This window comes from Drosophila guanche, unplaced genomic scaffold (assembly GCF_900245975.1).
Source record: "Drosophila guanche unplaced genomic scaffold, DGUA_6, whole genome shotgun sequence".
NCBI lineage: Eukaryota > Metazoa > Arthropoda > Insecta > Diptera > Drosophilidae > Drosophila > Drosophila guanche.
The window spans coordinates 9,157,058-9,170,832 of record NW_022995743.1 but is presented as its reverse complement, the minus strand read 5'-3'; the positions used below and the strand labels follow the sequence as shown (position 1 = coordinate 9,170,832).

Sequence of the window (13,775 nt, the reverse complement as noted above, 5' to 3'; positions counted from 1 at the left end):
AGTAGACAAATGTTTTTTTTTGTTGTTGTTTTGTTTTGTAATTATTTGTAGTTTATTTAATGTAATACAATTGTGGCTGTCAATAGCGAGAGTTGAGTGTGTGAGTGTGAGTGAAAAGGTGTTCTAATTAATATCGGAGAGTGAGAATGGGCAATGGGTTCCATCTTAGTATTCGAGATTGGGAAATGTGTAAAGATTTTCTATTGGAATTTACAAATGATTTGGGTGTGTAACAAACAACCTGTGAGAGGAGAAAACAATTCTTGGGGATATTTGCTAAGATAATGGAAATGACATCATTCGATTAGTAAATAGTTAATAACAAATTCTAGGCAGTTCAAATGGCACAAGTCGATTACACTACCAAAGGGGGGAACAAGTGGGTGGCTAAAGCTTAGTAGGTTCCAATCCGATCTGAGGTGAGATCCGCTCTGTTGAGGATTATGGCCTAGACGCTTCTTAAGAGCACAAGTTTTCGTTTTGTTTTTTCGTAAATTTCAACTAGTCAATGTTCAAATTTAATATTAGTACGAGTCCAAGCATAGATGCTGTTTGCTAACACCAATCAGCGCTGTCGGCGGCTCAGTTCTGTGGCTCAAGTATCAAGTAGTTAGTAATAAAAAGGTTGAATCTTTCTTCCGTCTCCATATATCCGTATATGTAGGTACTTGTGGGTTATGCTAGGTATCATCATCATCATCATCATCGTAATTCGCTTTAATTGTGTAGGTTTATATATAAAAACATTGCATTTACGTAGGTCTTCTTTTGGTTTAGAAGTTTTGGTTACAAGGCAGAAATTTCGGTCTGTTTCTCCTCCCCCAAATGCGGGCTAAGCTAAGCAAATATACAAAAGCTACTTAGATGTAGTATGTATGTATGTATGTATGTATTTATGTATGTAGTATATAGGTAGAGTACAGTATATCGCATAAGTGTCTTGGGTGTGTACATACATAATACATTTCTCATTTATATATAATTAATGGTTCCATTATTCGCTTTATCGATAGTGTTCTTGATCCGCTCATTAAACATACATTTTGGTGGCCGTCTTAAATTAAGATTAATAACAAACATTCACTGGCATTCAAACGAAACTCATTCAAAGCACTCTCATTCACTCACATAACCATTGGGCAGTAGTCGGCATTGGTACAGTGCGTGCCATAAGTTCTATTGCGTATTACATGAACCGCGCTCGATGGCATTCAGCGAATATTTGTTTTGCAAGTCGTTTAAGGCCGTTGTTGGATTTGTGTGTAGTCTCTCGCATACATTATTACTATATGTAATATTTTTGTCTAATTAAGTTTTGTCTATTGGAAGGTCCACAATATGTGTAAGCTTAAGCCTGACGTCAGCTCAGTCGGCACGCACTGTCCCGGTATTCCTGGTAATCCTGGTAATCCTGGTAATCCTTCTCGTCCTGTCAGCCATCGAAAAACAGATACTTTACTCGTATTTAGCTACTTATGAACTAATTTGGAAAAGTTTCTCTAGGTGACCAAAAATATTTGTTAATTATCGAACTGCGCTCAAGCGTTGAGAGTACAAAAATGTCCATTGTTCAGGGATTGCTTTGGGGTCGTGGGGGGGGGGGTCCTATACTCGTACAATATAATACAAAAAACGTAATGCCTAGATTTAAGCTTATCTGGTCGTTTGCCGTTACAGCCAGCGACTCAGGATGTGGCAGAGCAGTAAGAGGCTGAGGCTCGCATAGAGGGAGCACGCCTTGCCGCACAGCTTGATGTTGCTCTCCTGCATAAAAAAGGCATACAATTAATATTCAAAGCTAATCTATTGTAATCGACTCACATTCGCATGCCGACTGATGCAGCTCTGGGGCCGCATGCGATTGAACTCGCGGGCGTGCTTGTAGCAGGCCAGCGAATCGTTCACCGACAGATGGTAGTCGATGGTCTGCGGATTGACCGTGAGGACGAGGGCAGCGTCCCGCGGACACAGCTGGTCGACGACCAGCAGAATGAGGTTGCTGAACGGTATGGGCAGGACGACAAATGGCCGCTCGCATGCGTGCGCTGTCATATTGTAGACAACGTTGTCCTTCTCGTTGTAGAGCGTGTAGAGCTCTCGCTGCATGTCGCAGGACTTGAGGCGTGTCCGGTGCAGCGTCAGATAGCGGAGCCAGTGCTCCTCGCTATCCGACTTCTTGCCGTGGCCATTGTGATGGTGCTCCGGCTCCGGCTCAGTGCCGTTTATGTCGCTGTACATCTCGGCATAGTGGGCGGACACCCCGGTCGCCAGTTGCATTAGTTGCACAATATACCACAGCGCCGTATGCAGCAGCCATTTGCTCATTCGAAGAACATGATAGAGAGGCTGAAAGTGTCAGAAAGTGAGTCTCAACAACGACAGATATCCAGAGTGTGCTCCTACCGATAGCAGCATGCTGGAGGCATTGTTGTCGCCCCTGGACTCAAAGCAAACCGCCTGGTAGTCATAGACGACGACGCGCTTGTACACGTTCTCCTCCAGCAGACGCTTCATAATCGCCCCATTGACCTCCCCGAAGAACCGGCCCGTTTCGTGTACACGCGTCGAGATGATCACATAGCCATTGTTGTCCAGTATATAGCAGTCTTTGTCATCCACGGCACAGGCCTGACAAAAGAGAGGAATAGAGTGAAAATGCATGCAGATGGACGGATCCTAGGGCTCACATTGCCGGTGATATTGTGGAAGAGCTTGTAGAGCGCCGAATGCTGAAACTGGAAGCCCACAACGGCCGCCGGCGCGGATCTGCCGCCCTCATTATGGAAGATGGCATGACTGGCAGTAACAAGGATCTCAGAGTTGCTTTCTAAATGACAAACAAATGGATTACTGAGTAAATGGGAAGTTCAAAGTCGAAACATACCACCAGCATCAAAGGGCACCGAGTAGACAAAGCTTTCCTCCCGTACAAAATGTTGGTCCACGGCGCGCTTGTACCAGATCTCATCGATGGCGCGTTTATTGTTCTGGCTGAAGGTCTCACTGCAAAGCGAAGTATCTGTAGTAATTGGTAGCTTGCCACTATGTTAAAGCTTACCCGACTCCTGGCTCCTCGGCCATGTTGAACTCGTGCCAGCGTGTGAGGCCGCTGTGGGTGGCCAGGAAGGCGACGGTGACGCCAAAGCGCTGCTTGAACTCGTTTCTAGGCGAACAGACAGAGGATAAATGTTAGAGCCATGTACGCTATATGCTACTTAACTATGCATAACTATAAGAAAAGTATTGAAGAAGTAGTACATAATGTATACTGTATTCGTTTACCTTGGCAGCAAACCCATTAGAACGGCTATTGGGCTTGATGCGCTTGTGCTAGATTTGTGAATGTTTTTTTTTTTTTGTGGTATTCAATATGAAGAGGCATTATGTTGTTTGTGGGGGTATATCAAGATCGGCAGATATATATTCAATATTGTGGGTGCGAAAAATTCATTATGAGAGAGACATCGACAAAGACAAAGACAAAGACAAAGACGACAAGAAAGTATTCGTATAATAAAGTGCAAATAAATGTGAGAAAAAGAAAGGGCGTATACAGAAATAAACATAATTAAAATATGGTTAATACGAGTATTGTATGTGCGTTGCCTTCGTCGATCTGTGCTGGCGGGGCGTTGACTGTACTTTTGGTCAAGGTGTCAAGCCTAGCACTACCGCATACCACTTACCCCTTGTCGTCCTTGGAGTTGAAGCTGGTGTTCTTGGAGAACCACTCGGTGACGCGGGCATCGAACACAAGGGCTTGCATCAGCTGCCTATCGCCTGCAAGCACAAAACCAAACGAGAGTCAAACGATGAAGAGTTGCGGCTGTCCAATTATTCTCCATAGATTACACTAAAACATTGGCTTGGTGTCGGCATTAATTACGAGTAAATGGGAGCAGAACCCTCATGTGACATGCAACGATTGAGTAGAGTGCAAATTCCTCAGCTAACTACAGTGAGTTTCAAAACCATAAGACTTTACACACGCGTGTCTTACAGCATTGAAACTTACATAAATATGATGCGGATTTTTGATAGAATTTTCTTGTCGCTTCACAGAGAAAACATCTACGAGGGTTGGACATAATCGCAGCAAGTGGATTAAGTGCAGATAAGTGAGAGTGAATGAGTGATTGATTGGTGCTACTTGGGTGCGTGTGGGTGTTTCTTTGGTTTTGCATAACAACAGACTATTACTGTGACTGTGACTGTGGCTGTGGCTGCAACTGTGCAACTATTTTGGCATTCGTTACTCACAATAGTAGCCTTCTTTTTCATTGATTGATGGATAGCGGCCAGTTGATGAGTTGTTAGCTGTGAATTTGCATGAATATTGAGATTGCAATCGTAATTTTCGCATGTCTAGGCCATAGTAACAGAACATTAAAACACACACACAAAAAGAGGGGCATAACACAGATGTTGGATAAGGCTAGCGGAGCGGCTTGTTGCGAAGTGGTTTTGATTTTGAGAGCCTCGAATAACGGTGGGGCCTGGGGGCTATACTTACAGAACATGGCAGCTGTATGCTCCGGGGGCATAGCGCTTCGACTCGCTGGCCATCGCCAGCCAGGCTCACTCATACGCTCGAGAAAGTACAAAAGTTCTATCTCTGGCGTTCTGAATGTTGTGTTGCTTTGCTTACAAAACAGCCTAAAAGCAAACAGGAAATTAGTTTTGATTTATTTTTAGAAGGTTTTACGTACCAATCTGGATGAATTTTCCATCGCTTGCCATCGAAGAAGCTGCGTATATTTGTGCCCTTAATATTGACGCGATGGATGTCCTGTTCGGACCGTATATCTATGCGGCTGACGCCGTACTGCTCCGGATAGGAGATGACCAGCGTGAATGGTGTGTTCTTGATGGCTGTCCAGTAATACTGGCGCTTGATGCGATTCACCCGTTTCTATTCAATGAGAAAAACAATTACAATTTATGCTGTTTACGATGTGGAAATTGCTTACCATTTCATCGAAATGATTCTTGACCAGCATCCATTTGCTGTTGGTCGATTGATTGATTATAGAATCGCGTATCTGTGCAGAAATCGAAATATATTTATGCAGGTTTTACTCCCAGTTCTTTGTAAGACAAATTACCGTCATCAGCACTGGATTGAAGTCTCTGGCGGGTCGATCGTCATCCAATAGCTCAACCTCAATCATGTCCACGCTATTGTATGCGGGTTTCAATATATAACCTTGGAACTGAAACAAAAGTCAGAATGGTAACTGAGAGACCTTGAGACAGCGGAATATACTCACAATTGGACGAAAGTCTGGATGGAATAGTACGTAACCATTGTTGGTTACTATAAACGCATAGCCATTCACGCCAAGCTGTGTGGTGAGAGAGAGTGAATTATGTATTTCCTTGATGATACTCTACAAGGTGTATTAAAGAGGACCTACCATAAATGGCGACAGCAGTTTTTTGATTTCATTGATGGGCACATCGGTGCCAGCCACGCCCAGAATGTTTGCAATCTTTGTCTGTTGTGGATGAGCGCGTCAGGGAGTGGTGAAGGGGGGGGGAAGAAGGGTTTTTGGATAAGTTATAGCAGAGTGTCGATCCGATCGAGAGAGAGAGAGAGAGAGAGTGGTCAGAAAACATATACACAAGTTTTTACTTTCAAATGTTTACCGAGTACAGAGAATGGTTTAGTTTATTTTTTTTGTTTTTTTGGTTTTTTGGTTTTTGCATGTTAATCAAATACTGAAAAATGAATTTGAAATTTGAGCTTGATAAATGGCATTGCTATTACAAAACGAAACTCGATTCGGCTTACGCATTTTATGTTAAGGCATCTCAAAGGAAAAATACAAAGATGTAGAAACAAAACGGAAACAATGTTGAATGCAAATACGAGTACGATTATGATAGAAGCATCGTCTACTACGCAAGAACTTACTAGTACAAGTACGAGTACAGTCAAGATCAAAAGAGAGTTCTTTTCAAAAGGATTTGTATGGATTTTTTTGTTTTTTTTTTTTTTTTGTATTTTTTTTGTATTGATGTTTACAAAGATTTGTTTGTTTGTTTTTTGGAATTTCGTAAAGCGTTTCTGGACGGTATTTTAGTGGCTAATTACATGGCTAGGCGGAGTAGTACGAAGAGCGTATGAGAGAGCGTGAGAGAGAGAGCGTTGTTGTTTTTGTTGAGTGTTGGCATGGTGGTGTGAACCGAAATGATGAACAGAGAGAGAGAGAGAGAGAGAGAGAGAGAGAGCGATAGCGAGAGGGCAGTGTAAGGAAAGAAGATAGTAGTGTAGAAATCAACAGAAGAATTGTTGGAAAGAAGCTGTTTACAGAGTGTGGATGGAAGGGGGTATGAATGGGGGGAGGGGTTGGCTTCCTTCCGCAACGCAGAAAGTACCGTTGTGCGTGTCTGTTTGTGTTGTTTATGTTGGCATTTGGTATTTGGCTGTTTGTGTTGGTGTTGCTTGGCGTTTTGGTGTATATTTTAACAGTTTTTATACCCTTCACACACACACACACACACATGAGGGATTGTTGTGTGGTGAACACAGATCTTATAAAAAATTGTACAGGGTGTAGACAGCATTTTGCCACAGCGAGTGCGGCGATAGAGAGTGAGACAGACAGTTAGTTTTAGCAGAGATATGCCATTGCCCCCAAAAAAATAGATCCGATCACGGATCAATATTTATTTCACTGATCTGGAAGCCCATTGGACAGAAGCATTACACAGACACAGAGAAATAGAGAGACAGATAGAGAGAGAGAGAGAGAGCAAGAGCAATAGTGAGAGAGAACTTAGTCTAGGATTGCAAAAAGAAATCAAAGCATTTACGGTGGGGCTACGAAATCATAAGAGGCATGGCTCAGGGGCGGTGGAGGGGAGTGCATGGAGGGCATGGATAGAGGCAGAACAGAAATAAAAACAAACCAAAACAAAAACCATGTGGAAATTGAAAACGGAATCTTCAATCGGCAGTGCTTGAATTTGATAAAAATTAAATCAAAATCAAATGAGAATCAAACGATTTTTGTTCACATGCGAAATGAGAAAGAAAGTGTCAAAATATTTAATTGGGATTTGCTTTTTCTTTTTAATTTTTGAATTAAAAAACAAAAGAGTTTTTGTTTGTTGCTGTTGTTGGATTTGATTTAGAAACAATTTACTCACAACTTGAAGGTTTATTTTCGCAGCCGGATTTATATCGGTCGTTAGATTAATGAGCTGTGAATTTGTATTTGTAGTACATATTTAATAAATCAATTCTCTAGGGAACGGAAGCAACTTAAATAGGGTGTATTCTAGAGGGGGGATGGGCTTTGGGGAGACTGTTGGGTAAAGGCTGTGGCGGTTGGCAGTGGGTGTTTCGGTGTCGCTGGTGTCGCAGAAGAAAAGGATGGAGTCCCTAGTCCCGTCCCGACTGCTGTTCAATCGAGGAAGGGTATAAAAACTACATCACTGAATTCGAGAATCGATGCCTCCCACTTCCATTCCATCGGGGCTGAAGGCGCTTAGTTGGTGTGTTGTTATTTTGGGAAGATATTTTTGTGGTGGGTTTGTTCTGGGTGTGCTCTATCATATGTAGGTCCTCAGCAGTAGCCTAGATCGGATTTCGTTTTCGTTTCTCTTGTCAATGATTTCACTTACTAAACATCAATTGTGTGTATGGGATGTACGTTGTACGCTAACATTTATTAATTGGAGGTGGTGGGAAGAGGGTTGGTTGGTTGGTTGGTTGGTTGGTTGGTTACCAATTGGCACTATTGTACGGAGTATACAGAACTAGTCGATCGCGAGCGAGCGTTACCTTACCCGTATAAATCTTTCTTAGTGAAAACAACAAATGTTAAAATCTACTACTCAAAATGCTAGATAAAAGGATAGTACTATTTATACGTTGAGTAATTACTAGGCATAGCTAAGTATGTTGATAATTAATTTGATAATTGGATAATTGTTATAATGGGTACGAGTACGGTTATACTATAAAGAAAATCAATATCTAATTATACGCATCGTTAAATAGCAAATACTTGGGCCAATTCGACTTGAATTTGTTGTTACATTTACAGTACAGTACAGTATCTGTATAAAGTACATAAATATTATGTATGTACTCATACGAATGAATGAAATATTTACTCGTATTGCATGAACTTTTTTCGGATTGGGTTTGGCTTTTGGAGTTTGCTTGGTTGGATTTGATTTGATTTTAATTGATTTGTACCCATTACTGCTGGGTCAACTATAATGTCAAAATGTTGCTAAAGAATGGCCATGGTCCTAGACCAGGTGTATATATTTTTAGTACTATACATAGTAATAGTTATTGGATATATTTTTGTTGGTTAAATATGGATAGGTATGCATGTATGTAGCGCAAAGTATAACAAATTGTTTACTTTATTGGTAGTATATATATTTATAAGAAGATATATATATATATATATATATATATATAAAGTAGGTATGTGGCTAGAGCTCAATACGGTATGCAATTAATTGGCGTAATTGGAGTACTATAAAACTTTTCTCAAGAGCAGTATATACGAGTTACGCAATCAATTTACGCATTTGGAATTCGATTGGGGGGTAATCTTTTATTTTATTTTATTTTTGTTGTTGTTGTTGTTAGAATTTGGCATTATAGTTTGTACCTCACGTGTTTGCAATTCCCAGAGTGCTTCATTTATTAAAACTTCTTCGGTGATATTCTGTGGTATAGTTGTGTATAGTTTGGTAGTAGTTGGTAGTAGTAGTAGTAGGTAGGTAGTAGTTGTGTGTTATATATATAACGCATAAAATATTAATATAGTAGTAGTAGTAGTAGTAGTAGGTAGTAGGCAGAGTTTGGGTGACTTGTTACATAGATAGATTTCGATTTCATGGCATTTCTGTGGCTATTCGATTGCTTGCTTCGGTTGTAAATTGTAAATGAGTCGAGGGCAAAATGAATGGCGGCCCTGCAGCTGCAGCCTGCTGAGTGGGGGATACTGCCATTTCGATTTTATTTTTAAGAACAATTTTGGCAGTGCTGATTTGTCGCTGATTTCGCATTGATTGAATAGAGTCTGGGTATTGGCTGTTGTCTGTTGTCTGGGATACACTTACCGCATTCTCGCGTCGATCGTAAATGGGCATCGACACGGTGGTCATGAATTGATAGACATTCGAGTCCACGGGCTGGTTCCACGTCTGGAATAAAACATAGTGCTCAGTGGTGCTGGAGATTTGCTAGCTTGATTGACCACTCACTTCCTTTATGCGCCGATACTCGCGTCTGTGCATCTCGCTGGGCTCCAGCATTCGGTCGTGCACCTGCCAATATTCGAGTACGTCCGCCTTCTGCTCCTCGCACTGCTTGATCTCCCACAGATGGTCGGAGAGTTTCGTATCCTAGAGGCATAGATCAAACGAGTGTTTTGGATATTGTCGTTCACGGTTATCCCCCTTCACACACACAATCAAACACACAAATTGTTGGATTTACCCACCTCAATGTCCGCATAGACCTGGGACCAAATGACCGGATGATCGTGCCTACCCAAAACAAGGGGCCTGGCCATAACTGGTATATAGTTAAGGACCATCTCGCGCACCTCAGCGGTGTCGCTGAGATGCACATAATAGCCCTGATTCTCGCATGCCATCCACCGTATATCATCCCAATTAGCCACCTCTTTGCCAATCAGATAGGTAAAGATCCGCACCGGCTTGTACGGCGGATCCCGCCAGTTGTGCAACTCGAAGACCTCGCGATTGTTCTCCGGCGCCCCATCCCCAATGATCATGATCGCCTGATTGCATTGTGCACCGCGCGACGACGACTTCGCCTCTTCCAATATCTCGAATGCTCTTGTCAATGCGGCGGTATAATTGGCGATCGATTTGGGTCCAAAGTTTTCAATCCCTTCTTTCAGTTCACGAATGTTGCCCAAAGTTGCCTGGATGGATTTCGAAAGAGTGGTGTAGATCGATCGAATTTGTAAATCGATTGCATGCATGATTGTGTGGTTTGAATTGTTTTTAAACGACAAAATGAATACGAATTGAATTGAAATGAATGTCAAATTGAATCGTAATCTCAAAATCAAGCGAAAATCAAAAGATATCTATGGTTGTTGTATGTGCGTATATGTATATGAAAGTATTTGAATGATATATACTTGAATCAGTGTATCCTCGAAACATCCGACAACTGGGTTCACTTCCTTATCAAAGGTGAAGATGTTCACAAAGTCATTTGTACCTAATGTATCGAGTATCGTATTGACAACATGCTTTGCGATATCTAGCCTCTGTCCCAACATTGAACCGGATCCATCCATCAGGATGACAATATCTTTTGGACTTGTCGCCGCCTCCATATACCAGGAGCGTAGCCGGCAATCGTATAGATCGACCGGCACGTCCTTCCTCCACTTGGATGCAGGGAATTGACGCATAAAGCCGGTCGAGCTGCCAAAAAACTGCCACGACAATGTGGGATCATTTTTGTAATTATCGCGGAATATCTGATCCAAATTCTCCGACCATTGTATCGCCTTTATCACATCCGGTGCTGTGTTTAGTGACCATGTTATTAGTGGGCAAGTTTGTTTATGGCACAAGAGAAACGGAAAGAATTTGTACAGAAACACACATTAGTAATCCTTTGTCCCAGCTGCACGTTGTGTTGTCTCTTCGGGCAGGACATAGCACAGGAAAGCGCAGGCACAGGCACAGGCACAGGACAGTGAGTGTGGTTTTTGGTGTGCTTGTACTCTCCGTGTTATATGGCTTTGGGTTGGGTGTTATACGGTTTCTGGCATTATTAATTAATTATTATTGTTATTGTTGTTGTTAGTAAGTTTCGCGTATCGAGCATCGAGCATTCTCTGCGTCCAACGCGTGCGAGACGGCAACGTACGCAATGCGCCACCAACGGCGATCGTTTACAGTTACAGTTACAGTTATTTGTCGAGGTTGCATTAGGTACTTGCTTGTGCTTGCCGGGCGGGCGCAATGCGGTGCTTGCTGCGCGCACGCGTATGGTCGCATTGACTTAAGCGATTTGTATATTGAAAAGGAAAAAGTAGCCGCACGAACGGATCAACGGTTAAACGGTTAAACGGGCAAGCAAGCGTAGAGCAAAGAGAGAGCGAAAGACAGAGAGAGAGCGGGAGCGGGAGCGGGAGCTTGCGCGAGAGCGAAAGCTAGACAGACGCGCATAGAGTGTTGGATAAGCTTTGCTTTTCATGCGCGTGTTTCGGGTTTGAAAGCTTTACACAAGACAATAGGCTCAGGCAGTGTGCTCGCAACAGCAAGTTACAGTTACAGAGCGGTAAGGGGAGACATATGTATAGAGAGATAGAGAGGTGGAAAGAGAAGAGATACACAGATTATAGCGTCATAAGCAATGAGTTCCAAACCTCGATCGAACACATTCACGGGCACGTGCACCGAGCTAACATTGAAGTTGACCGGCGTGTTGTGGAACTCTGGCCGCGGCTCCAGCACCACCACCTTGGGCTGCACATAGATCAATGGCTCCCCAATGTCCTTATCCATGTCGGGCGCTGGCGTTGGAATCGGTGGCACGGGATCGCCCGGCTCTAGCATCTCCTTGGCATTGTAATAGGAGAACATCTTATCCGCCATATCGTTCTGATGGGACAGAGCCGTGTTCTCAGCCGTGTCCATAATGCGCTGTGAAGTGATGCATCCACATATATATTAATATTCCTTGGACAGAACAGGACACCACTTACCCGCACAGCGCTGACCTTCAGATCCATCATCATTTCTATTTCCTTGGCCATCGAATCGACTATCGAGGCTCCAGTGCGCTGAACCACTTTGGCCTCCTTGAAACTCTGTGGGAAAGTCAAATGTGAAAGAATCTACCATCGGAATGTGCCCACCCGGAACATTTTCGTTGTCAAGTCCATTACAAGGCCCCAGAAGCGGGCCATCTGTCCGAGCTTAAGTACTTATTTACCCAAACATGAGTATGTGCTACATACTCGTTCATTAGACACACATAGATAAATAGTTGGCGACTCAAATAAGCCTGGAACTCACGTGCAACACAATTTCTTTAGCCTAAAAATAAATTACCAGCGTCAGACACTGACCGCATATGCTCTGACGTAGGCGTACAAATATTCTCTTGAAATGGAATACACTACCCAAAGGGGTTTACTGTACTGTCTGGTGGTTACTTTATAGATTCCAATTTATGCATTTATGATGATGATTCAGACACGTCGAAAGGCTTTGTAGCCAGTTGATACTTCTAAATAAACATTCGTGTCTTAATTCCACTTGAAAAGAGTGTCTGAGTATCAGTCAGAGAACTTGATTATTTTTAGTTAAATTATTCCATTTTAAATACAATCTGCTATTTCTAATAGCATTTTAACGTAATGTCTGCTACTGTTTCACACTCTGCCCATATTGTTTTTCTTTCTCAAAGTATTACTTTATAATTGGTGTGTTCGGGGGCAGCCTTTAACCCAAATAAGAAGCCGAAGTTGGCGTCGCCGTCTCGGCAGAGGCTGAGAAACGTCAACAACAAGAAGTACAGCAACAAAGAACAAAAAAACAGAGAGCAGAGCATAGAGCAAGTGGTAAACGGAGCGTAAAAAGCAAGAGACGGCGGACCGGAGGACGGGCGGACGAGTGGGAAAAATCAATAAAATTCTCGCTGGCACTCACCTCCTGCACCTCCTTGCGCCTGGTAATAAAATCGCCCAGATGAAACAGTTCCATGCCCAGTTTGTCGGCCCAGGAGTGAACGCTGTGCATGGGAGGGATGTGAGATTTTCTATCACTGATTTCTAGATCTTTGCCACTCACAGATTGTAGTTGATGTTCTCGGCAGGCTGGAGATTGGCGCAGGGGGCATGCCAGATGAGCATGGAAATGAGGCTCAGGCAGAGGCGCCAGCAGGGCCATGTCCAGGACCAGGCCATTGCTCTTCCCGCTGCTCCACTTGTACTGACTGCTGCTGATGCTGCTTCGGCTCCTGCTCCTGCTGGCGGTGGTGCTTGAAAATCGGTCGGAAGCGCGACATAAATACGAGCCAGAACTTATTTTGTAGCCTACTTTTCAGCACTCACACACGGGCACCGCTCACGCTCACGCACACGCTCACACAGGCACCGCACATGTACCACTCATACCCCGTTAGCCCGTTAGCTTGGCTCAGGCCACCTGTCCTGGCCATCCACACACATATCCTGCACACTGTTCACGTACAACCACTTCGATTCGGAGTCCCTAACTCAAGCAGAAAACATTTTCCATCAAACGATTTCCCGACAACGATCTGCAGACGGTTTTTCCCGAATTTTCTCAACGTGCCTGCACTGGGCTGCTGTGTGTGTGCGTGAAAATTTCGTGTTGTTTGGCAGCGAAAACTTTTCTCTCTACACTGTCGTGCCCGTTCTGCCTGAGCCCGTTCCTCTGACGTTTCCTTTGACGTTTCTGTGTCAGCGATGAGTTCATCGCCTGCTGCCCACCAGTCAGAGCGAGACCACAGCCAGGTGGCAGCCCCAAGCTCTAGCCGCACTGCTCTGGGCCTCCACTGCGCCTGCCCTGACAGTTGACGCTTCTGCGCGGTGGCTTTGTTTACCTCCTCGGGCGTCCCACAGGTGTCTGTTTACCCTCCGCGGCGACTGCGCAGAAGCTTTGTTGACACCCGAGCCCTGACATCTGGCGGAACATCTGTTGCTGCCGCTGACAGATGCTGATACTTTGACAGCAAAAGCTCTTGGCCAGAGAGCTTTGGATTGACGCACAACAAA

The 13,775-nt window shown here is 43.6% G+C and overlaps 1 protein-coding gene across 7 annotated transcripts; it reads right to left on the bottom strand.

The window, feature by feature from the left end:
• Positions 1-25: 25 nt before the first annotated feature.
• On the bottom strand, positions 26-13,430 carry LOC117588291 (voltage-dependent calcium channel subunit alpha-2/delta-3). Of its 7 annotated transcripts, none has more exons than XM_034279510.1 (24): positions 12,826-13,430; positions 12,685-12,766; positions 11,736-11,840; positions 11,397-11,673; positions 10,152-10,546; positions 9,480-9,929; positions 9,241-9,381; positions 9,097-9,180; positions 8,643-8,699; positions 5,418-5,498; positions 5,271-5,345; positions 5,106-5,213; positions 4,971-5,042; positions 4,710-4,912; positions 4,514-4,656; positions 4,261-4,317; positions 3,687-3,780; positions 3,283-3,330; positions 3,059-3,163; positions 2,885-3,003; positions 2,688-2,827; positions 2,404-2,628; positions 1,822-2,346; positions 26-1,764 (listed from the first exon to the last, which is right to left on the bottom strand). In XM_034279510.1, the coding sequence occupies exons 1-24, from the start codon at positions 12,939-12,941 to the stop codon at positions 1,672-1,674; spliced, it is 3,795 nt and encodes a 1,264-aa protein (XP_034135401.1). In that variant the 5' UTR covers positions 12,942-13,430; the 3' UTR covers positions 26-1,671. The 7 variants fall into 7 exon arrangements, with proteins under 7 accessions (XP_034135401.1, XP_034135905.1, XP_034135481.1 ...); XM_034280014.1 differs by lacking the exon at positions 8,643-8,699 and adding an exon at positions 7,156-7,209; XM_034279590.1 differs by lacking the exon at positions 3,283-3,330.
• Between the last annotated feature and the right edge of the window lie 345 nt (positions 13,431-13,775).

Coding starts and splice junctions, on each gene's coding strand:
- LOC117588291 (XM_034279510.1), bottom strand. CDS start 12,941: ATGGCCTGGTCCTGGACATGGCCCTGCTGGCGCCTCTGCCTGAGCCTC. Junction 9,181..9,240: donor AGTATCGGCGCATAAAGGAA/GTGAGTGGTCAA, acceptor GTTTTATTCCAG/ACGTGGAACCAGCCCGTGGA. Junction 2,347..2,403: donor CCTCCAGCATGCTGCTATCG/GTAGGAGCACAC, acceptor TGACACTTTCAG/CCTCTCTATCATGTTCTTCG.